This window comes from Colossoma macropomum, unplaced genomic scaffold (genome assembly GCF_904425465.1).
Source record: "Colossoma macropomum unplaced genomic scaffold, Colossoma_macropomum, whole genome shotgun sequence".
In the NCBI taxonomy this organism is placed as follows: Eukaryota; Metazoa; Chordata; class Actinopteri; order Characiformes; family Serrasalmidae; genus Colossoma; species Colossoma macropomum.
Window position 1 is genome coordinate 26,398,508 of NW_023494785.1, and position 24,029 is coordinate 26,422,536.

The window sequence follows — 24,029 nt, forward strand, 5'->3', positions numbered from 1 at the left end:
TAATAGTGCACTGCATGTCTGAAAAGCAACCAGCAGGATTTACCTCTGCACAAGACAATTTTGCTTGTTTCCATCTCTGGTTCAAGTCCAGTTACCCACATAGGTACACAAATTGTCTGACATTTACTGTATACTAAGAATTGGACAACTGTTGGAATTTTGTCAGTGACACTCTGATTGGCCATCTGCACTGCTGTATATACGCATGACTTTAATTCTGTTTGACAGTAAATACACTTTTATATATCAGGCTAAATGCAAACTAGTCAGCAGTATCAACAGCAAATCTACTCTGCACAGTGTGACAACAAAGTAGGTGCTAGATTGAAAGAATTCACAGCATGCCTTCTTTAAAAGATATTCAACAGTGTTAGTTATGCCTGGCCAACACTACAGGATCCCCACACATAATGACATTACAGTGTTTTTTTTTGGCCCTTTGTCATCCTTCAGTTATCAAGTATTGTTTGCAAGTGAGGTGAAGGAGTATTTAAAGACAACTCAGGCTAAACTTCTTCTGAGGATGTACGTCAATTATTGATTGTCATTATCTTATCTATTGTCATCATTTCTTCATCAGTATAATATTGATTTTGCATTTGAAACTCAAACATTGAGCTGGACATTCTTTTTGAGTCTGCGCCTGTGATGTTAATACATACAGACGTATGAAGTGGTCCAAAAAAAACCCATGAAATTTAACTCATCACCTCTGACTTTTAAAGTTTTTAGGCTTTACAGGGTGACCAGCAGCAGCACACACAACATATGACTCAGTAATGCTACTTCTCACAATTTAAAAAACGTACACAGTGCAGTTTTAATATTAATGATTCAAAATCGCCTGGTCACGTCTGAACATGGAGCTCACTGGAGGGGTACTGACCACAGGATAATCTGGAATTATTATCAATTAATACCTTTCTGAAGTCAGGAAAGCTTTTGTGATTGTTGGGAGGGCCAAACTAGACTCAAGCTGGCCAGATTATCCTGTAGTGTGGGCCAGGTATTAGCAACCATTAAATGACAAATGTCATGATTTTGAACAGACAGACTACTTTGTTTCTTCTGGGTCTATTGTTGTTGTTGTACTGCTTTGGCAATCAGCTGCCCATCTATTTAAATCAAAAGCAAAGATCTTAGGTTGGCTATTCCTGGCCTCTTCCTGTAAAAGTAGGGACAGGAAAAGTCTGCAGCTCATAATAAAGAAATTTATGACATATTCTCTATGATACAAGCCATCACACTGTTTCGACCATAGAGACAGTGATTATAACACTTTTTTTCAAAATTTCTTCACTTACTAAAGGTAAACTCCCTTAAATTCCCTTTAATTTTTAAAACACAAAGAAGAAAGTTGACCAAAAGAGGCTGTGAGATTTTTTTGGTACACCAATAACACTCAAAAAAGTTTATCAAGAAACAAACTATACACAGGTTATAGTCAATAACAAGTTCCTGTATTTTTGGAACACATCCACTTTAACAGTTTTTCTCACTCTTTCAAAAATACAGACAGACCATTGATAATCTTAATTCCTGCTGTCTTGTATTGTCTTGTATGCAGTGGTATTAGGATCCAACGTAATTTCACTCCAGTGAGTTGACTTTGACTCTGTCTTATTAGACGGACTGCACTGTGCACCAGGCTGTGTTTAAAAGTGCCTCTTTCCTTCAAAAAGACCAAGGCTGTTAACAGCCAGCTTAAAGGCGCAACTGGTCCACAGTTTAACAACACAGTAACTGGCAGCGAGTGCACTGAGCAATCAATGCCTTTTTTACAATTAACCCCTCATAACGATCTCTGCACTTTGTTCAATCTGAAACCCAGTGTACTTTGTCATCAGATAAATAAATGTGAAAGCTAGCAGAGGCCGTACTGGTCTCTGTCCCTTCTCTGCCTTTTGCGTGCCAGCTCAGGGAAGTAGGCACTGTTGTATGGTCTGTCTCTGTCGCCCAATTCCTTCTCTCTTTCTCCCTCCTTCACCACTCCATTCCTCTGATCCAGCAGCGCTTGTGTTCGTCTCCTCTCCTCCGCTTCTCTCTGCAACCGTTCGGCACGCAACCTTTCAATCGAGCTGCCAGAATAAAGAAGAGATTACATTTCTTTACAGTACATTTGTAATGTGATTTAATAGGAGACTGATCAAATGAAAATCTCTCCCCTGTTGTACAACACCACTCCAACCTGGTTGGCAAGCCCTATCAGATACCAACCCAAATTTGGAGCAATGCTATGTAGGATCTAAACCACTGGATTTCAAGAGATGTAAGCTTAACTATGTTATGCTCAAAAAGCTATGTGTGTGTGTATATATACCAGTTTTTTTTATAAATTAAGACAAAACAAATGGGTAGCTCTTTAACACTGTATCTGAAACCCTACTGGAATGTCCTTGGAACATCTGGCTCTGCGCTCTCATTATCCCTACCTTTCACCAAACCTGTACTTGTTGTGTTAGTTTGGCTCTGTTTTTTTTCTTGGTGTTTTTGTCATGTAATCCTTGTTTCCTAATATGCCTAATTAGTTCCCCTGATTTTTTTATTTTACCTGCCTTTGTGGATGCCTGCATTTTGCTCACCTGCCTATCTTGTGATTTTTGCCTCTAGAAATGTATCTAGTGTAACTACTTATCATTTGATTTCTTCAGTTTTAAAACAGGCAAACAAATTGCAAATATTGTTAATTTATCAATTACGTAAGCCTAAGGTTTCACTGAAAATTCAATGACAAATAATATTGCTAACTTGGCTAATTTTGGGAATAAAAAAACTGTCAATGCTACTGAATGAAGAGCTGTTTGTGTGCTCTTATTTATGACCTGAGTCAAGAGATCAGACTCACGGAAAAGAGGCGTAATGCCCATCACTAATACACAAAACAAGGCTTATAAGCAGAGGTGTGACAACGCATCATGACATGTGACAATGTGCATCGTGGAGCTGTGACAATTCATCTTGGCGAGTGGACAGGCTATTAATTATGCCACCTATTGCAGCTGTGTTGTTTGAAAGTTGGGATTACTGAATCATGAACCTAGTTTTGTGAATGGAGTGTTTTTTAAATGTAAAATAATATAAAATGGTAACATGGTAACACAATAAGCTGGTGTTCACAAGTAAACACTCTAATCACTAAAGCACTCATATTCCAAACACAGCATTTAGACAGAGTGATAGAACAGAAGGTACTCACTGTTGTGTCATAAAATAAAATGTTTGGGATGAATAGGTTGCTGTGTAGGCAAACAGGACACATCATTGGTGGGAAGAGAAGAAAGAAGAAACTCTCACCTTTCTCCACTCCTCTTCTCCCCTCTATCTCTCTTTTCTCTCTTCTTGTGTTTTTTCTCCTTTCTGTCTTTCACTGCCAGGGCTTTCTTCATGTCCAACAGAGGGTCCAGCCTCTCCTTTGAAGTGACAATATATTAAGAATATCCCATTAGATCCTTAAAAAATACTACGTGTGGACTAAACTGTACAGTGACAATGCCTGAACACAAAATCCCTTCCCTCCAGAGTGAAAACAGCAAAATAATAATTTGGTGTACCTTTAACTTCCGCTCTTTCTTCTCCCTCTCCTCTTCCGTTATGCTCTTCCTTTTGCACCTCTCCTTTCTATCTCTATCCTCTTCTTTCTCCTTTTCTCTGTGTTTCAGATACCAGGGTGTAGCCTCAGTTCCAGGGGCAGGACCAAGAGATACTAACAGGCCAATGGCACGCTCCTGTTTCTCCTGATAGACAGGTAAAAGAGACAACATAATTCAAGTGCGCATTCAGAGTTTCTGCCCAACTCATAGCTAAACAACTTCAACACTTTAGCTTGTTTCATTTAAATATGTTCTGACAAGTTTTGACAGAAATGGGTCTTGCTGTGAGAAAGCTGATGAAGTACAATCTCTCCTCAGTTATTTATAATCACAGTGAAGAGAACCAGATGTCCATTTTGAGCCAGAAGCTTTCTCTCACATCACAAGCATAACTGTCATATCTGTCGACTTCTAAACACCAGAAGCAGATTAACCGAATATCATTTAAAGAATGGGAAGAACAGATTCTTAGGAAGTGCCAACATTCTAACAGAAGTGTGTACATTCTAACATTCTAACAAAAGTGAAGGAAAACAACTGACTACCACATTTTACTAGGGTACAGCATTAAGGTGAAAAGCAACACTACAAACTGGCCTCCTTCATGCTTGAGTAAAGGATGAGCACAGAACTTTAACTGAAAAGTACAGTCTCTGGTGAAACACTGATATCTCAAAAGAGCAGAAGAGAGCAAACAGAAAACTAATTTTAGTAATTATTCATCCTTTATCAACAGGCCTAACTACTGTACTGCAGTTTTTTATTGTTCATATTCTACATAAAATGACTCCAACATTTCTTATGTCTTAGAAACTAAAAGCCTTACTTCCCTTGACAATGATTGTACACTGTAGAAAATATGATCTCCTATAAACTATGATCTACAATAAAAATATACCACAAGTGTGTGCACGTGTGGAAGCATATGCGAAAGCAGATGTTAATTTTAAAGTATGCAGGCTTTACCTTCTCTTCCCTTTTCTCTTTAAGATATTCTGCATTGCCTTTCTTTTCTGAAGACTCCTCCAAAGGAAATAAGTTGAGATGTTCAATCCCTCCTGAACCTCCACTCTGCTCTCCCTCCTCTTTGTATCCTCCTCGCTGCTCGAGGGCCGTGCGGGACTTCTTCCTCAGATACTCCGTTCGAGCCTGTGGGGAAAGTGAGGAGTGACAGAACAATGACTCATCTCCTTTCCTTGCTGCACTCAGTGTGCCTCTTGACAAATACTGTTGAAAAAGGTTAAATTATGACAGATGAGTTGTGTTTGAAAAAATGAAATACATTTTGTAGAAATGTTCTGGATTGCACCCAACCTTTAGCCTTTAACTGTGCATTGCCAGTGAAGGTCATCAACTGCATTTAATGTGAAGGACTTTCTACAGTTCATCGCAAAGGCATCAACTACACTGTATTAACTGGGAAGGTCATTAACTGCAGTGCATCGGTCTTAAATTAGCTGCACTGTGTTGACCGTAAACCTCATTAGCTGCTCCTCACAAGCCGTTATGAGCATTAACTTCACCGCATTAACGGTAAAAGGACATTAACTGCTATGTTTCGCCTGTAAAGGACATAATTGCACTGCAATAACTGCCATACTCCGTTGCTATGGTTACCTCTTGCTCCGCGCGCTCCGCTCGCCGGTGGATCTCGCGCTCCTCTTCGGCGGCGCGCGCTTCATCCCGCCGAACGCGCGCTATGTTGTCCTTATTGCGCACGTGCCAGCTCTTCTTCGGCAGAATGTTCATGACTGCGACCGTAAAACTTTACAACGGACAACAGGAGAAAAAAACAAAATACAAAAAAACTAACGAAGCTTACTGATCTGCCGATTTACTGATTTAACATTTTATACTAGTTTACGTTTGCCTGAATCTAACTGGTTGTTCAAATAAGGTAGTATTTTATTGATTTAATGCTCTTCTATTTTAAAATGTCACAGTTTCGCCTCTTAGCACTACCAAAACAAACCGGCTAAGCTAAGCTAATGCTCCACTCCGGGCCCGACTCTTTCGCTGTAAATGTATCTCTTACATTTACATCACGTTCATTTCGACTTCCTTTGCCCTATAATCACACTACAAACATAGACCGAATTTAAGTAAAGTATATATTTAAAAGAACAGTATCTAAAATAAACCTTCACCGAGTCTCCGTTTATTTATCAGCACACGTTTAAACACAGCGACAGCCCGACGTGGTGCAGCGTACGTCATCACGTAAATGATGTACGCTGCACTACCTGTGACGACCACACGAGGGTCACACCAGCAGTTGTTACAAACAATATTATGAACTATATCAAATAAACGAAAAGTGAAAAAAATCACTGTGACAAGTTTTTTTTTCCAGCCAATAGACTAATTTTATTCTAAAATGACTGAAATTCTCAAGCTTTAATTTTTCTGGGTCTCAGGAGGATACTGCAAGAAGAATTCTAACCATTACCTTCATGTAAACAAATCTATATGCCTTTGTAAAACTTGCATGCTCAAATGTAAATAATATATACATTTATTTATCCCGGTGACTGTCTAGCCTACCATAAGTCTATTTTTTTACTCATTTTTCATTACCCAACTTCACCATATACATCTGTCTTTTGTTTTCTTTTTCAGTTTGACATGTTTCAGGATTTTTACATAATTTGACAATATCCTCAGCAAGAAAAGGGATGACAAAAGACAATAAAATAAAAAATAAAGCGCAATGCCAGCCGTTAAAATTATTTACATGCTATGATGACATTATTTATTGTTTTTCAGCCAAGACTTTAAATGAGCTGAAAAAGAACCAAATGAAATGCATTCTCTTATATGTACAGGCAGCTCATTCTGAGTGTGAGCTGCTCTTAGAGAAAAAGCTGACTGTCCAAAGGATGTCTTCCTCACAGTTATCACAGCACCTCCTCTGGTCTTTAACAGCCTAATGATGAACTGACTGCATAGATTAAGTGCTGTGCTGTGGGCTTGTGTAGGCAGAAAATCAAACATGGAACAATCACCAAATTTAAATATAGCATTGCTACTTTAGCAGTTAAACAATTTCTCACATAACAAAGAATTTGACAAATTAAACTTCAGCCATCACTGCAGTGAGCTCATTTGCTGCTCGCTGTTTAGACATTGCATGCACATAACATACAATACTGTCTGCACATATTTGCGCATCAGAGTCCCTGCAAACAGCAGGCAAATCATTTGTGTAAAAACTGAATGTAAGAACTTGAGTGGAAATAGAAAACAGATCAGTCAGGTCTGATGAAGAAAGAGGAGCTCCAAACACACTGCAATCCATTTGGCACTAAATACATATATTTATTACATTATATTACATAAAGTTGTTTTGCTGGCTATCTCAGAGGTAATGCATAAAGGATCACACAAAGGTCAAAATTACGAAAACATTTGATTTCACAGTGTGCATTTGATGAAATATAAGCCCTATCACCATATTTTATATATGGCACATATATGTAAATGCTTTTTGCAACAGGTCTATCCTTTACATGCAGTATAATCCTTTTAAAATGTTTTTCCAAAAGAAATTATTTTCATATATGGTACATATGTGAATTCCCTTGAGAATAGGTCCTTCACAAAAAATATAGTATTTTGTTAGGTTTGGTTCCAAAAGAAATGAAAAAATAATGAGTTAAGATATGCTGTAGATGGAGTTTTTATAGGACACAAATGTGCACCTCAGCACTCTGTCTGAGTCTCTCTGGTGTACTTTCCAGGTCTAAAAGAAAGACTAACACAGGTCTGGTGCTGTCAGTTAATGAGTCTAAGCCGTTGGTCATCCTTCTCTGTAATGGAGTCCAGGATTCTCATAGTCATCTGGGAAAAAAGCTCTGGGTTGTGTCATCATCTCTATGTCTGGGTCAAACGCAGGGTTGTGCTGTCCCCCCCACTGCGGTGTGCCATTCCTCTGGGATTGGCTTTGTCTCAGGGGCTGCTCTGGTTCTTGCTCTTCTTTGTAAAGCGCTGCTATCTCTTTGATCTGTTTAACCAAAAACTGCTTATCACGCCCCTCCTGTATAGGACAGGTAAATACAGATGGAGTTCATTCATGAGATCAAGTTTTACTAGTTTATGCAGAAGCATCACAAGAGACATTTACTGGACACAGTATTTTAGGAATATATGTTATATTTATGTAAATATATGTACAGTCATGAACAAAATTTTGCACCTCTGGTCACATGATATGTTTTGTTGTTTTTCTAAGTGAAAATAAGTTAATTCGTCCTCTACAGAGAACAACTTCTGCATATTTTAATCCACAATTGCTGTTTATTTGCTGAATTTGACATATTGTGAAAAAAAATAAAACATAAAATGTGGCCTGTGCAAATTTTATTTTATTTTTATTTTAAATTCAGCAAAGAGATATGCCATATTTAAGTTTGTTCCCTGTAGAGAATGTGTTAACTTATTTTCACTTAGAAAATCAACAAAACATGTAATTTGGCTCAGGATGTTCAAACTTTCACACATAACTGTATGTAAACATACAGTATATATACTAGTTTATCTAATGAATAAAACAAAGGCCTGGTAATTTAAAGAAAAAGAGTGAAATAGACAGTGCAGGCTGTATAGAGAGACTGCTGCAGTTGTTTGTCTCTGTGTTTCTCACCATTTTACGCTGGTTCTTCAGTAGAGCTACAGTTTTCCCATAGACTGTGGCGAGTGCAGCAACATAACACAGAAACACACTAAAGAAGTGGAAATAAACAGCCTGTCATTTTATGACAAATTATTGAAAAGTTACTGTTACACCACTCTATGCTTCACATTACAGACTGTTAATAGGGAATGAAAGCTGCCTGAATTAGACTGGACTGGACTAGAATTAAACATAATGACTTCACACACAAACAGAAGTGTAAAGATTTAGTAACCCGTCATGTCTGATGAGGACACTCACCAGGACGAAATGAAGAGCGGGATGGAGAAGGCCTGCGAGCCGATGTAGAACAGAAACTCCTGGGTGGTGTTGGAGAGTGAATGGAAGGAGTTGGGAACAACAGTCCACATGGTTTCGGAAAAGCGGAATGGACCGCAGTTGTAGGAGGGATGAATACTAGATAAAAAGAAAAAATAACATTATTATTATTATTATTATTATTATTATTGTTATTGTTGTTGTTAGGTTGTATAACACTTTCAGAATATTTTATATACTATTTTTATAATTATAATAGTGTTATAAGTATACTTTTATTAAGCTGTACAATATTTTATTATTTTTAATATAATATTTATAAAACATAAAACATAAATATTTTGATACTATATTATTCTTAAATGTATCAATATTGTTAATCTTGTTTATTTTTATTTAAATTCTATTACCACTACTGCAACAGCAGCAACATTATTATTATAATATTATTATGATTTTTGATTTTTTTATCTTTATTTTTTATTCAATTGTTGTTACGGTATAAGTATTATAATAAAAAAATATAATTATTGTTAACAACAATAACCATTGTAATGTCAACAACAAATATAAATAAATAATAATAATAATAGATGTTGCAATACATTAACAATGTGTGTGAAAGGTTTACAGGATTAGCGTTTCTATGCTCTGCACTATTTGAGATGTAAGACTGCAGTTATAATGCAAAACTGTGTATTGGTCAGTGTGGGTCTGTCAGATGGACACTCACGTGGCCACACTGTAAATAAGCACCACGCTGGCGAGCATCCAGCCAATCAGCAAAACCACAAAGAAGAAGAAGTTGGAGCTGGTGGAGCGGAAAGTCCTGAGAGCTGGACGGCAGTTCTGGAACAGAGTGCCCTGAAACATACAGACAATCCCAGTGTCTCGCAACACATACACACACATTCTCAAAGAGAGAGAAGAAGGAGTGAGACAGAGGTGGACATACAGGGAAGACAAGAAGTGGGGGAAAGTAGAAGGATACAGAAGAAATGTGAGATTAAAAGATAATGGAAAGGCTATTTAAATAAACATGATGATGATGACGATGATGATGATGATGATGATGGTGATGATGATAATGAAGACAATGTCGCACCTTTTTGCAGTAGAAGATGATGATGAATTTGATGGTGTTGATGAGGGGCAGTTGAGGACAGAAGAAGGCACCGGCCCACACCACCGTCTGACCGTACACAAGAGCCAGAACGTTTGGCGGCACCAGAAACTCCTGCCGACCCACCCACTGCACCAACTTACACGAGCAGTTGTCCACAACAAATCTGTAACACACACACACGCACACACACACACACACACACACACACATACAAGCCTCATCAGCGGCACCGCATTGCACAGAATATCTCCAGAAAATAAACAGATTTAAAGTTCTATAATAAAAAGTGATACAGTTTTCTATTTCCATTACAGGCTCCAAAATGTTAGGTTTCTTATTTGTTGTTCTTTAATATTCACAAACTTTGTAACCTGGGTCTGTCAATACAAATGTGCTGTTATTCAAATAAAGCATAGCCTAAATGAACTGAAATTATCTGGCATTAATTAAAATGAACTGATTTGAACTGAATTTAAATGAATTCAGTTGAATTGAAATGAATTGATCTGACTGAATTGAAAAACTGAACTAACTACACTGAGAAAGAGACATCCAGATGGACAGACCTGCGTGGAAACTCCACCAGAACAAGCATGGCAATGGTGATCAAGAAGTCAAAGAGTGTCAGCTTGTACATTTCCTGCCCCACCCGTGTCTCCCAGCACTGTGCATATGAGTGGGATGTAAGAAAACAGACAAAAAGAAGAGAAACAAAAAGAAACATCACTAAACTTGGACCTCTATAACTATGGAAGCACATTTTATATACACTCACCGAACACTTCATTAGGAACACTATACCAATACTGGATAGGGTCTCACTTTGCTTTCAAAACAGCCTCAGTTCTTCGTGGCATGGATTCCATATAATGTTGGAAACATTCTTTTGAGATTCTGGTCCATGTTGATATGATTGCATAATGCAGGTCCTGCAGATTTTTCAGGTGCACTTTCATGCTGTGAATCTCCTGTTCTACCACATCCCAAAGGTGTTCTACTGGATTCAGATCTGCTGACTGGAAAGGCCACTGAAGAACACTGAACTCATTGTCATTTGTGAAAAAAGTTTAAAACGACTTTTGCTTTGTGACATAATGCATTGTCATGCTGGAAGCAGCCATTAGAAGATGGTAAACATGGTCAGCAACAGCACTCAAATAGGCTGTGGCATTCTCGCCATGATTGATTGGTATTAACAGAACAAAAAACATTCCCCACACCATTACACCACCTATACCAGCCTGGACTGTTGACACAAGGCAGGTTGGGTCCATGAATTCATGCTGTTGGCACCAAATTCTGACTCTACCGTCTGTGTGTCTCAGCAGAAATCAAGATTCATCAGGCCCGGCCATGTGTTTCCAGTGTTCCACTGTCCAGTTTGGTAAGCCTGTGCCCACTGCAGCCTCAGCTTTCTGTTTTTGGCTGACAGAGGTGGAACCCAACATGGTCTTCTGTTGTTGTAGCCCATCCGCCTCAAGATTCAACGGTGGTTATCTGAGTAACTGTAGTAATTCTGTCAGCAAGTGAACTAGTCTGGCCGTTCTCCACTGACATCTCTCATCAACAAGGCATTTCCATCCACAGAATAGCCACTCACAGAATGTTTTTTCTTTTTTGCCACATTCTGATTGAACTCTAAAGACTGTTGTGTGTGAAAATCCCAGGAGATCAGCAATTCTCAAACCAGCCTGTCTGGCACCAATATGCATGCCACAGTCAAAATCACTGAGATCAAATCTTTTGCCCAGTTTATGTGAATATGCACTGCATGTGATTGGCTGATCAAGTAATTGCATGAAAGAACATAAATGAGTGGGTGTACAGGTGTTCCTAATAAAGTGAGTACATATCAATGTAACAAATCGGGGTTTTATAAGGCCAGAGTATCGGACAATGCTAGATGTTCAGTCATCTTCTTGGTGACAATGCACTATATGTCCAGAAGTCTTCAGATACCCCTTCTAATTAGTGAATTTAGCTACTTTAAGGTGCAATTGCACATACACAACTCCACAAAAATAATTACAATAGAATGGGATGCCCTGGAGCACCCACACATGAGCCTAAGGTCACCATGACAAATGCCAAGCCATAGCTAGAGCTTTCCAACACTAAGCTGTGAGGCAGTGGAGTAATGTAGCACCTACAAATACTTTTGGGATGAGTTGGAGTGGTGTTTGTGATCCAAAACAAATCATCCAACATCAGTACCCTAACCTCCCTAATGCTCTTGTGGCTGAATGTAATCAAATACTCACAGCAATGTTCCAACATCTAGTGTAAATCATTCCCAGTATAGTACAGGGTGTTACTGCCGCAAAGGGTAATACACTACCTATTAATACCCTTGATTTGAGAAGAAACGTCGACTAGTGTGTTTATATATTTGTATGTTGTCGTTCACCTGATACTGCTCATTGTTGTAACTGCAGGGTACGCATTTCCCAGTAGTGACGTCTCCATCACAGGTGATCTGCTCCCACAGAGTGTACAGCAGCACTGCCAAACTCACTAAACGCAGAAACACTGCCCTAGAGGGGCGAGAGAGTGAGAGAGTGAGGGAGAGAGAGAAGGCAGTGGAGGGTGGTCAGAAAAGAAATGTGAGAAACGTTACTCTCCCTGCTGTGGGACAGAACAAGCTAATGAGAGCACGAGTGAATGGACGTAAGCTGGAATGAGGACAGCCATGTGAGCAGCAAAGCAATAAACAACATTCACGCATGCTTCACTCTGAAGGCCATTTGATGAAAGACAGAATCATAAGCTGCAGACAAAAGCTCTAGAGCACTCAGCCTTCTGACAAGGCTGCGCAATTAGCCACACAGTAGCAGCTCTCCAGCACTGATGACCAACAGACAAATCTCATTGTGATGTTTCTCGCAGTGTGTTACATGACTACTGATAATACTATCAATCATGTTTTGAAAAATGAGATTACAACAGCATTAACTAACAAAGTTTCAGAAACACTGACTACTTCTATAACTATTTTATAGTACATAATATATTTTTGATTCATTCTGTATAAATACTTCAAAGGAATATATACACATTGTCTACTTTATTAGAAACCCCTACCTTGTAGTTCCCTCATTGCTGGGTTACAGATAGACACTGTAGCCCACCTGCTGAACGCAGCCTGTGTTAGTCATCCTCTACTCCCCATGTGTCAAACACAAAGCCCGCTGGCCAAGTCAGGCCAGTGACAGAGTCCTATTTGGCCCGTGAAATTATTTTATTTTATTTTTTTTTTATTCTTAGTAGCCCGTTTCACCCTGAGATGGACTACAGTCCTTCAGCATGCACTGCAACATAGTGTGCGTTGTGACCCCCCACCAACAACAATCTATGGGCCAATGGAAATAGATGCCTGGTGTCTAGGTCAAGCAAATGGGCAGTTTAAAAAGCTACCTAAAACAACTGATGTTTATTTAGAATTATTTTTGAATCAGTATTAAGTGCCTATTTTGCTGTTGCAGTTTTGGCATATGTCAGTGTCACTGCTGTGTAGTGAATGATCCATCACCCAAGTAATATCTGGTGGTAAACAGAAAATGACCAGTGATGAATGGGCTAGGGCCCAGTTGATAACTGCATGATAAGAGGTGGCTACAGTATGTAATCGTACACTTTTAGAGGTAGATAGACCTAATAGGTAAGTAGCACTTACAAAGTGGACAGTGAGTGGAATTACAAGGTAATAAAGTTGATGGTAAGTGCAGACACAAATCTCTTGTTCTTCCTATTGTCTCCTGTGCTCTATTTGCTGTGGTCAGTGTAAGTGATTGTATGTGCAGATCTAACCGGAGCAGTGCCAGGATGATTGTGATACTAGGAGAATATTTCTCCAACCGGGCGACTTGGTCACACAGGAAGGGCACCACAAAGTTGCTTGTTGTTATGACGATAGAGGGTAAGTACTGGAGCATCAGGCCCACAATGCCTCCTTGCTGCTGAGACTGAAGGAAAAAGTGAGAGACAAAGAAAATACCATGGGCATGAAAATGCATCACTCTGAATGACCCCACACAGAATGTGTATATACATGTTGTTGTACATACATATATATATAAGTATCAAATATTAGACATACATATATGTCTGATACATGGTTGAATACATCTCGGTGCAGTTATAATTGTTAGTATGTTATCTGTTTGCTTTTATATACGAAATTATTTAAGTGTGTCAGGGAATAATGTTTTGGCTTTAGTTATAATGATTTACTGCATAGCTTACAATGTGCATGTTTTTTAGAGTTTAGTTATGTTGTTATTACTAATTTTTACTTCATTAGGAACTATGAGGAAGAAACAAAGAAGATTTATAAAAAACCTTATATTATATAACATGAAGTTAGCATATATGAGTAATATATGCCATCCATTTATTAATGTTTTCTATCATAAATCGTTAATTGTGTGTTACACATATATGCTTGTATATATTGAAATATGGCTCAAATATATGCCCCATGTTTAATTTGATTTATATTTATTAATTTTAATGTCAGAAAAGTCCATTTTCAGTCAATGTGATGTTTTCACGTTAAGAAAATACTCTACAGCTCTATACATTTCTGGCTGTTCTAAAATGTTTGAGCGCTTCTAGAGTGCAATAAATGTCTTTTCAGTCTGATAGAGTAAGTCTGTAAAGTAAGTCTTATAATGTCTTATAATTTTAAGTCAAGCTGACTTTTAATTATGTTTTACAGTACAGCGTGGCTGTTCTGGTGGACAGTAAGTAACTCTGGTTGGTTTTGGTGTTGCTGACCTGACTGAACTGGGTCGCAGCAGCGATGCCAAAGAAAGCCCCCACAATCATGGCGAGACCGAAGAGTTGTAGGAAAATGCGCAACGAGTACAGACCCACTGTCTGCGTCAGAGTCAGAGAGGCAGCCTTCTGTTTAATCCTCTCCTCCTCCAAATCCACCTGAGAGAGGGGAGGGAACGAGAGTGAGAGAGAGAGAGAGAGAGAGAGGGACAGATGGAGAATGAGAGAGAGCTCTAAATGTAAAACAAACATGCAAAAAAAATTGAACTCATCAGTCATTCATCTGAACAACTAAGAGTAAAAGAATGGCATTGAGTGCTTGGATGCTCTGTGAAAGTTGCTTTTTATGGAGTTAAGAAATAGTTTGGGAGAAAGTTTGAATGTCTGATCTGAACTCAAAAAAACATGCAAAAGGTTTGTAAGTCTTCAATTTGCAGCAGTAATCTGAAGCAGCTTGTGATAATCCATTCCATCTGGTGTCTGTCCAGCAGGCCGCTTGTTTCATTTCCTCTCACCTGTAACTGGTAGAGCAGGTTGTTCTGTTTCAGCTTGGTGGCACGCTCTCCCTGAAGGCCGTAATCCCATCCTGTGAAAACCAACATACTGTAGCCGCCTACAGCCCCTCCGCCCGCAGCCACCATGATCCGAGTCACACTGCCCATCCTATCGACCAATAAGAGGCACTTACCCTGAGAGCCCATTAGCAAAGTTTCAGACTTCTTTTTCTCACTTTCATAATTTCTTTACATACACAGTTTCATAGTTGTTACTGAATCATTTGTAGTAGGTACTGAAAAAGTAATCTTTAAAAAGGTCTTAAGTTGGATATTAAGCAAATATTTTAAAGCAGCACTATGTAATAATTCATCAGGTCAGAGTTTGTGATAGTGTTCCAGGCTCAAAAAGAGGTTTCAGCTCAATGTTTGTGTCTCAGATGTAAAATGAATATTATACTAATGCAGAAATGATGACAATAGTGGATAATTCACTAACTCCTTGGAAGACACGTCCTTCGCCAAGTTTTGATTGAGTTGTATTTGATTATATGATGTTACACAATGTTCTTCTGCATGTTGCATGCAATTACACATTTCCACCAGAGAGGTCTCTAAGGCCCAAATCTTACACAGTGCAGCTCTAAGTGGTCGACTGTGTAAACGCTAGACTGATTAGTCACTTTTTAACTCTAAGATTTATTATTCATTAACTACTTTGAATTAGTCAGTAACTGCTATAAAATATGTAAATTTTGCAATTACAAAAGAGTTATGAGTTTAAGTGTTAAATAATGACGAAGGCACCTTAATTTTTTTCTCACTACTTCTAATATTTGTCATTAGAAGTCTTCTACTATAATCAGTGCATTATAGTTGTCAGCCAAGATGCAACTTGGCACTAAAACAGCGTGTTTGAGCTGGAGGCGTTGAGAGCATCGTACTGACCGAACGATGATGCAGGCGAGGCAGAAGAGGAAATAGAAGGCAGCGGTCAGCAGGTAGGCGAGTGGGATGTTGTAAGAGAAGCCACTGCTTATGACCAACGTGTTGTTATAGAAACCATAAAACATGTAAGAATACTCCATGAAGCCCTGGCAGGGTGAGAGAGGAGAGAATTACACCACTCGCTAAACAAGTACGCTCCTGTGCAAAGAAAAATTTACTTTTGTAATGTGTCTTTTAATGGTCTTAACAACCAATCATTAGTCAGCAAATTAGATAAATAGATAAAGTAACTTTGTATGGAACAGCTTTATCTTCGATTTCTTTAAATGTTGAAGTCTTGTAGGTAAAGCTGCAGACGGCCTTTTATAGAAAGAAGAGCTAATATTATTCCACTCAGCACTGAATGGCTTCAAACACTGCCAAAGCTAGTTTGTGTTTAATGTGAGACCAAATATTCTCTATATATCTGGACTCTGACCAGGCTAAAACCATCAGTAAAAATGATTAGTATTTATGGCTTGGCCTGTTTATTTATTTATTTATTTATTGCATGGGAGTGTAGATTAACACTAAATATAATGGTCAACATTTCTCACTGTCATATCTACATCACTGCATTACTTATATATTACTTTCATGGTAGTTACCAAACAACAGGTCTTAGGATTAAATACGAAACAGTAAAGGTTCAAGGTGTTAAATCTAGAACTCCACAAAAAAGACTCTGAGGTCATATGAGTTTTTTTTCCTTAGAGATAAACACAAAGAACAAGAGCAGGCTATTGTGAGTGAGTGTAATTTTACACCATCTGTACAAATCCGCTTTGTCTTAGTCCTGAAATGCATTATTAACTACATCGTCCCCATGCATCTCACTATTTACTTAATTCTGACAACAACATTTAGCTATTTGCGCACTCTGTTGAACTTTAATGATGATTGTCTATTTGCACTGCTCTCTGTTTTAATATCTCAGTGTGATCCTCTTCCCTCCTAGTGTTTGCAATGGTCTCTGGCCAACTGAGGGTCAATGGTGTGTGCAGCCACAGTGTATGTGTGTGTTTGTACCGTTCCTGAGAGCAAGTCCAGGAAGTATGTGTAGAAAACAGTGAGAACCTCAGGATTAGGGTCATAGTGCAGACACACGTCCTTTCCTAGACCGACAAAAAGCCAAAAAAGAACCACACAAAACAATCACACAGTGTTTTTCGTCCAGCTTACCAAGAGAAAGAGATGTAAAGACTGATTTTTGAATATTCAAAAAAGAACCCAGGTACTTTTAACTTATAAACTGAAAAATCATAGTCATACTTTATGTTGAGAAAAGTCTACATAGCTGAATAGCTGAGTCTACTCTATTTGAATGAGTGGAACTTTTTAGCATAATTTAATCAACCCAATAACTTCCATTCCTTCCTCTTCTGAAGAATATAGTATAAAACATGGAATCATTACTTTTTTGTTATTCTACACACAATAAAGACTTACTATATGGCATTCAGCATTGCTGGCCCCAAGCTGTGGAACAGTTTCTTCTCTGAGTTGCTTGCTTGTTTGACCCTGACTTTGTTCAAAGCTAGTCTTAAAACCCACATTTTCCAGCTGGCTTTTGGGTGAACTAGAATTGTGATTTTTGCAAATTATGTATATTGTTTTTGCATTTTTGTACATGCTATTTTTTTGTTATTTTTATTGTACAGTGTCCTTGGGTGTCTTGAAAAGTGTATATCAAATAAAATTTTATTACTGTCACTGTCGAAACGAAACCTGTCCCTAACTTTAAATGGAAGTCAATGGAACAAGATTTTTTCCAAATGATTTTAGAGGATAAGATTTTTGGTTCTGAATATAAATATATATAAAAATACAAAAGCCTCAGAGCTGCATTACCCAGTGAGAGAGTGGGTAATGCAGCATTTGTGTGAACAGTGTTGTTAGTGAAAAGGAAATATTTAGGTATTACCGTAAGAGTCTATAAGAAACAAAAAGAGTTTTAGTGATATATGACACTAGTGTGGATCGAGCTAGGCCTCCGTTAATTTGAGCTCAGTTCAGCTTGACCTGGCTTCTGTTGCTGCACTTCACACAGAGCAACCTTTTTACTTTCCATCTTATTTGCTGTGCTAGGAAATCAACACACAAGAGCCATACTTCCGTGTCTCTTACTCATAAACTCATTTATATGCTTATACGGTCATTTGCTTAGGTCATAGCACATTCCAGAGCAGAGAAAGGAGAAAAAAAGACTGGGCAGCCTCTCTGCTACACGTTTATGTTTATCATTAATCCAGGCCAGAATCAGACCACAACTTGAAACATTTAAGCTCCAAGCAAAGTAAAATATTGCACAAAGGTAAACTTTGGACCAGATATCTTGAAGTGATATGAAAGTAAAGTAAAACACAGTATTGATTCCTGTGGATCATTAACAAACAGGAGTGATTAACTGTAATATCGTATCAGGATTGAGCTTTCAGTGATTTTTAGCCAGTCACTGGTATTTAATATATACTCACTGTCCACTATATTAGAAACTTTTACTTTGTATTTTCATTTATGAGGTCCACCTACCTTATAGATCCACTGTATAGGTGTATAATTACAGACTGTAGCCCATCTGTGGTGCAGTCACCCTCTACCCCGTTCACCACCAGTCAGTTTCTTACAGGACCAGATATTAACCAGATATTATTTGGGTGGTGGAGCATTCTCAACACAGCTGTCACACACTGACTTGGCAGTGGCACAAACGTCATAGTGTTGGGCCTATTGTTGGAGGACTGTGAGTTTGATTCCCAGCCATCTGTGTCTGAGTCCAAGACAGCAGAATTGGCCTCACTGTCTCTGGGTGTGTAGGATGGCCCTGCCCTCTCCCCCTATCACTCAGCAAAATGCTAGCCATTGTTGGAGTCTGTTATCTAATGTAACATAATTGGCATTTGGCTGTCCTATGTCGTTGTGTTAGAAGCAGTTCAAAAAGATGTGGTGGGCTGCTTCATGTGTCTCAGAGGAAGCAGGTGCTAGCCTGCACCAGCTTTGTAGCATTGTGTGATAAGGAAAATCTTAGCAAATGGATGGAACTGGACGAAACTGGGGAGAAAACTGGTTAAAAATCCAAAATTACAAAAAAAAGCACATAGAAACTGACCACTAATGAAGGGTTAATGTAACTGTGCCTCAACAGATGGCCTACATTCTCCAACTGCCGGTCTACATTCTCTAACTAGCAAGGGGGTCTAACAAAGTGGGCTCAGTAGTAAATATTTAGCTCAAAAACCAGGTGCTCCTACCTGTCAGGTTGACAGAGGGCAGAGGGTCTATGCTGCTGGAGTCACTGGAAGAAACAGTGTGGAAGACAATGCTGGGGATGATCACAAAGCCAGCAATCAGCAGGAAGGACAGCAAATTGAGAATAACAAGAAACCTCAGGAACAGGAAATAGGACTGGACTCCACCACCAAAATGTCCTGCTCAGAGAAACAGTGATATGAGCTTTAGAAATGAACCAGAGACATGAACACCATGTTTTTAATCAGTGTTTGACTCTTTTCCTTGGCCTTCAGCTACTCTGGCACCTTTTCCTTGCTCTAAGACTTAATTGAACTGATGTAGGCTTTAATAATGATCTGATGAGTTGAAACAGTTGTGAAAGAACATGGTGTTAGTGTATGGAGTCAGAACCGCTGAGCTAGAAAACTGAGCACTTTAGTCTTAGAGCATTTCTCTTTTTGTTTCTCTCCATTTCACCTCCGATCTTGTGAATCGTTTTCCTCCAGAGTGCCAGCTTAGCCAGCATGTCCTTGGCGTCTTCCCGAAATCGGCGGAATGCTTTGGACTGATGGATGCGCCACGAACCCCAGCGGGTTACGACTGGTACTCTCATCTGCTGCACCTGCCTGAAAGAGAAAGAGAGAGAGAGGGGGGGGGGCATTTGATTTCTATTATTAAGCTATTCCGTTTCCATAAAACACATGTAGAAATTTATATACAATCATGACTGCATATAAAAAGAAAGGCCCATAAAGGCCCTTTAAAATCTCAAGTAGCCCAGTAGCACCATACAGTACCATATAGCTCTCTTTAGGGCCATGTGCAGTGGAAGCTCTTTGAGGTTCTGAGGCTGATGTGAATCTCCATCATCGCTCTCTTCAGGATGTGAGCTCCAGTCAAACTGGACTGTGTTTGCGTTCTCCTGCAGGTCAGGACTGCCCCGGTGCCTGAGTGAGGACTGGGGACTATAGTGGTCATTGAAGCCTCAAGGAGAGAACAGAGTGGGACAAAAATACAGTAGCATTAGATTATAAGAAACCAATTAATGTTGGACTGATAATCTCAAATTACAGACATGTAAAATGCCCGTGAAAAGACCATGAGGCCATCTCATCTATACTGTTTTTCAAGCAATGTTTGATTCTCACTGTTACTTTTCAATTTCAGTGTACTGCCAGTGGCCCGTTAAAACAGATTCAAGCTTTTTCTCTTTAAATGTTTGTATGTTTTTACAATAGCTTGTAAATATAAAACTAAATTAATGCCAGTAGCAGGACAAAATGAGCCCAACTCTAGGGACTAGGAGGAGGCAATGTAAAATACAATTATTATTCACATCAACCAAGAGGGCACTTGTACAGTCTGGGGGCAAAAGGGCAGGGGCTCAAAGTGAACATGAATATTTTACCTTCAATTTGGAAGAATTGACCCTGTTTAACAAGCAGAAAGTAGCTGCAGGAAGTTATATAGTTTTATATATATATAAAATATGATACATATATTCTAATATGATACGTATTTATATAACAGAGAGTTCCGGTCCTAAAATCTGATTGGCTAAGCCACCTCACAACAACTGAACTCTGTATTGCTCTATCACGGCACGAAAAACCCTTCTGCTGTTAATGGATTAATCTTTGACTGTGATGCTGATCGCATGGACCACAAAGTGTACTGATTAAGTAAGAAACCTTTTTTGTTTTGTTGTTTTTGGTCAATGGTTTCTTAGCAACAATACCGTACTCTAAAGGAACTACATTTCTTGGCGGAATACTTGTTTACGTTGATTATTATTAATAATAACTTAAATAATTATCATTGTGTATTTTAATATATTTTATTTTGGTCGCCGTTTTCGAGGCAGTGCGTTACTGCAATTTTATCATGGGGAAGGGAGTTTTAGGCTTCACCACAGCCAGCAGGCACTTACACCTGTACTACAACGATCCTAAAGCTGCATTTCTCAATTGTCACAAATATTTTCTTCAAAATAAACCTAAGAAGTTTTCACTAAGACTAAAGGCTGATTGTCCCCAAACTTTTGATGACTTTATGTTTGACTTTCACTGTATGTGACATGATGAGTGCTGCTGGAGAAGAACATACAAGACAGAAGAGATTCACTGTTATAGACACTGCTGGAACGGGGGAGTTTCAGAAGGTAAAATGAAGGATGTTTTAATTTGAGGGAATGGCAATGGTGTTGTGTAACATCCTCCCCCGCTGAGACTCAGCTGAAGATACAGTTAGTGCTGCAGCACTATAAATAAATCTGACCCATTTCTCTAACTGAGCTGTCCTCCAGCCTCTCTCCCATTAGACCAGTGTCTTTCGTAAGATTCACCAGAGGCACCACAGCCAGCAGACACTCACACCTGTACTACAACGATCCTGAAGCTGCATCTCTTTGTACTAACCATCCTCTTTATTAGAAACACCTACCTTGTACTTCCATCCATTGATCACTTTCCATTCTCACCTACCTTACAGCTCCACTATACACACTACCATTTATACGTTTTTGTGCATTTGGAAAGTGTCTTTTTAATTAATTAATTAATTTGGCAAATAGTATTTAAATCTACATGTGGAAGTTATTGTTGTATATAAAACAATAAAAATGGACAATTTACAAACCCTTGAATAAACCTTTGAAGTGTAGCTGTACAGTTTGTCGCTGTCATATCAAAACCTCCTAACTCCATTTGATATGGTTTTATTCTTATTACATAATTTGAAAGTGCTAGCCATCATTGTCCAATCATTTATTGATGAATGGACCAACAGAAATAGTCTAAATTTCCATTAACGTGAAATAAAGTAGAAATTAAGAAGATTTTTTCCTTCTCCTATCAATTTCAGAATATAAGGTTTTGCTACATTGGCAATGAATTACAAATAATTAACCCCACAAAAGGTCAGGGCCCCTCTATAACCTAATTACTCAACCAGTTTACATTGAAGTTCCTGTAGTTACTGAATGATAAACCCTAGTATGTAAACAGCCTGGGATTTGCAAGTGTTAATCCCATCATGCTCAATATGTCTTGCACATTGGTCATCATTGGTCAGTTTACAGATATCATTGACCAGATATTATTTGGGTAGTGGAATATTTCAACATAGCAGTGAAACTCACATGATCAAAAACAAAACTAATAAACTGGATGGTGAATGTACACACATTTCTCATTACTCCAGGCTCTCACCAATTCTGACTGTATGTAATGTCATGATTATCTCTCACTTGAGCACTTTAGCATCCCCACACCTCTCAGTCTTAAACTTGAGTACTTACCTGAAGCATGTGAGTCTCTGAATTCTCTCAGCTCCATGTGAAAAGCTTCTTAGTCACCTCCGGCTTCTCAGACAATAGACCAGAAACACACCATCAGCCCTAAAAACAGCTCTAACTTGTGTAGACCAGATGCAGTCTGACAGAGTCCTGCTCATGTCAGTGGATCAGAGGTATGTGTGGCTCCAAGAATCTCTCGTGCCTGGACTTTGAGCTCGAGAAAAATGTCCCTTGGAGACACTTCCTTGTCGCCGAACCTGCTACGTGTCCATTGTGATTCAAGTGTCTGTTTACAGACAGGGTTTGAATTAATCTGACAATCAATCTGCTGAACAGGTCGTATCACCTGCTGATAGGAAAATGACAACTCTTAGTGGAGGAAATCCTGGAGGGAAAAATACAACAGTAAGGTATCATAACATAGAGGAGATAGAGGAGAGGACATATTGTGTATCAGCTCACTAAGCCATAAACAGAAGCTGTAATGACCTGTCGGCTAGTGGTTACTGTGGAGACCAAAGGAGTATGAGATGTGAAATATTATCAGAAACCACCCTTCATTTTATTTCCAGTCATAACTGCCACAAGTTATCCATTTTTTCAGGAGATGCTTCTGAGGAGATTAGACAGAAGACACTCCACTTGCATAATGCAGTGGAAAGTTAAAGGAAATTAATTGGAAAAACATTTATTCCAAAACTCAGTTTGTAAAAAAAAAATTATAAAACGTTTTAGAGAAAGCGGGGCTTCTAACAACCATGCAAGACCTAGCAGACTACTAAAGCTGTGACCATCAGACAAGCAGTACTTAAAGCTTAAAGCCTTCATCTTTTACAAAATCATCTTCACTCTTGCTTCAGCTCTGAAAACTCACAGGTGTTCCTGTCCATCCTTCCACTGTGAGAAGACAACTCAACACCATGAGTCTGAAAGGATGTGTAGCTGTGAGAAAGCCCTTACTGAGAAAAGGAAACAGACAAAAACAAAGGAAAATTTGTAAATCAAACAAAGCAGCTGCTGGTGTTCTCAGACCAATGTACTGAGCACGCCAGAGTCCAGACCTCAACATCACTGAATGTGTTTGGGATTATTTGGATTATGAGAAGCAGAAAATGCAACCAACTTCTAAGACTGAACTTTGGAGCTGTGAAAAATATCCCTGGAGGTTTCTTTGAAAAACTGAAAGCAAGTCCCTTGAAAATATAATAGAAGCTATAAAAAAGACAAACAGTAGACACACTTAATACTTGAAAACTAGACAATATATTTAGTCAATGAGGCTTCTGTGTAATTTTCTTTAAAACATGTTTTTTGCTTTGCTGGATGATAGTGTGCTGGTATTTTTAGGACAGGGTGAGAGACCAAAACTGGCACACAGTTAATCATTCACTGCTTTAGTGTCTCTTACAGGAAGATTGTGCTCTGAGCCGACAGGTACCATAAACACGTCATACACCCGTAAAGTGTTATGCAATATTAAAAAAACCCTGAAACTGAAGAGGACTCTACTGTAAGAGCTGTGTAACAACACAATGAGGTGCTTTCATAGTACCAAAAGCTGTACGGCACTTTCAGAACA

At 38.7% G+C, this 24,029-nt stretch overlaps 2 protein-coding genes across 2 annotated transcripts; both read right to left on the reverse strand.

Annotated features, from left to right (window-relative positions):
- Nucleotides 1-855: 855 nt before the first annotated feature.
- leng1 (leukocyte receptor cluster (LRC) member 1) lies at nt 856-5,818 on the reverse strand. The gene is made up of 5 exons (XM_036588681.1): nt 5,208-5,818; nt 4,557-4,739; nt 3,552-3,734; nt 3,295-3,410; nt 856-2,078 (listed from the first exon to the last, which is right to left on the reverse strand). Exons 1-5 carry the CDS (start codon nt 5,337-5,339, stop codon nt 1,865-1,867), a joined length of 828 nt encoding a protein of 275 aa, XP_036444574.1. The 5' UTR covers nt 5,340-5,818; the 3' UTR covers nt 856-1,864.
- A 497-nt stretch (nt 5,819-6,315) lies between these two features.
- On the reverse strand, nt 6,316-22,842 carry tmc4 (transmembrane channel-like 4). The gene is made up of 16 exons (XM_036588670.1): nt 22,454-22,842; nt 19,953-20,139; nt 19,633-19,781; nt 19,176-19,352; nt 16,954-17,039; nt 15,886-16,031; nt 14,959-15,106; nt 14,444-14,602; nt 13,475-13,629; nt 12,075-12,201; nt 10,234-10,331; nt 9,647-9,830; nt 9,275-9,405; nt 8,524-8,679; nt 8,233-8,311; nt 6,316-7,626 (listed from the first exon to the last, which is right to left on the reverse strand). Exons 1-16 carry the CDS (start codon nt 22,488-22,490, stop codon nt 7,390-7,392), a joined length of 2,256 nt encoding a protein of 751 aa, XP_036444563.1. The 5' UTR covers nt 22,491-22,842; the 3' UTR covers nt 6,316-7,389.
- Between the last annotated feature and the right edge of the window lie 1,187 nt (nt 22,843-24,029).

Bases quoted from the DNA above. Each gene is read 5' to 3' on its own strand.
- tmc4 (XM_036588670.1), bottom strand. From the start codon at position 22,490: ATGGAGCTGAGAGAATTCAGAGACTCACATGCTTCAG. The intron at 20,140-22,453 runs GTAAGTACTCAA...TCTCTCCTTGAG, and splicing joins CAGAGACTCACATGCTTCAG to GCTTCAATGACCACTATAGT. The intron at 7,627-8,232 runs GTGAGAAACACA...TGTCCTATACAG, and splicing joins TGAAGAACCAGCGTAAAATG to GAGGGGCGTGATAAGCAGTT.
- leng1 (XM_036588681.1), bottom strand. From the start codon at position 5,339: ATGAACATTCTGCCGAAGAAGAGCTGGCACGTGCGCAATAAGGACAAC. The intron at 4,740-5,207 runs GTAACCATAGCA...CTTTCCCCACAG, and splicing joins CGGAGCGCGCGGAGCAAGAG to GCTCGAACGGAGTATCTGAG. The intron at 3,735-4,556 runs GTAAAGCCTGCA...CCTGTCTATCAG, and splicing joins AAGAGAAAAGGGAAGAGAAG to GAGAAACAGGAGCGTGCCAT.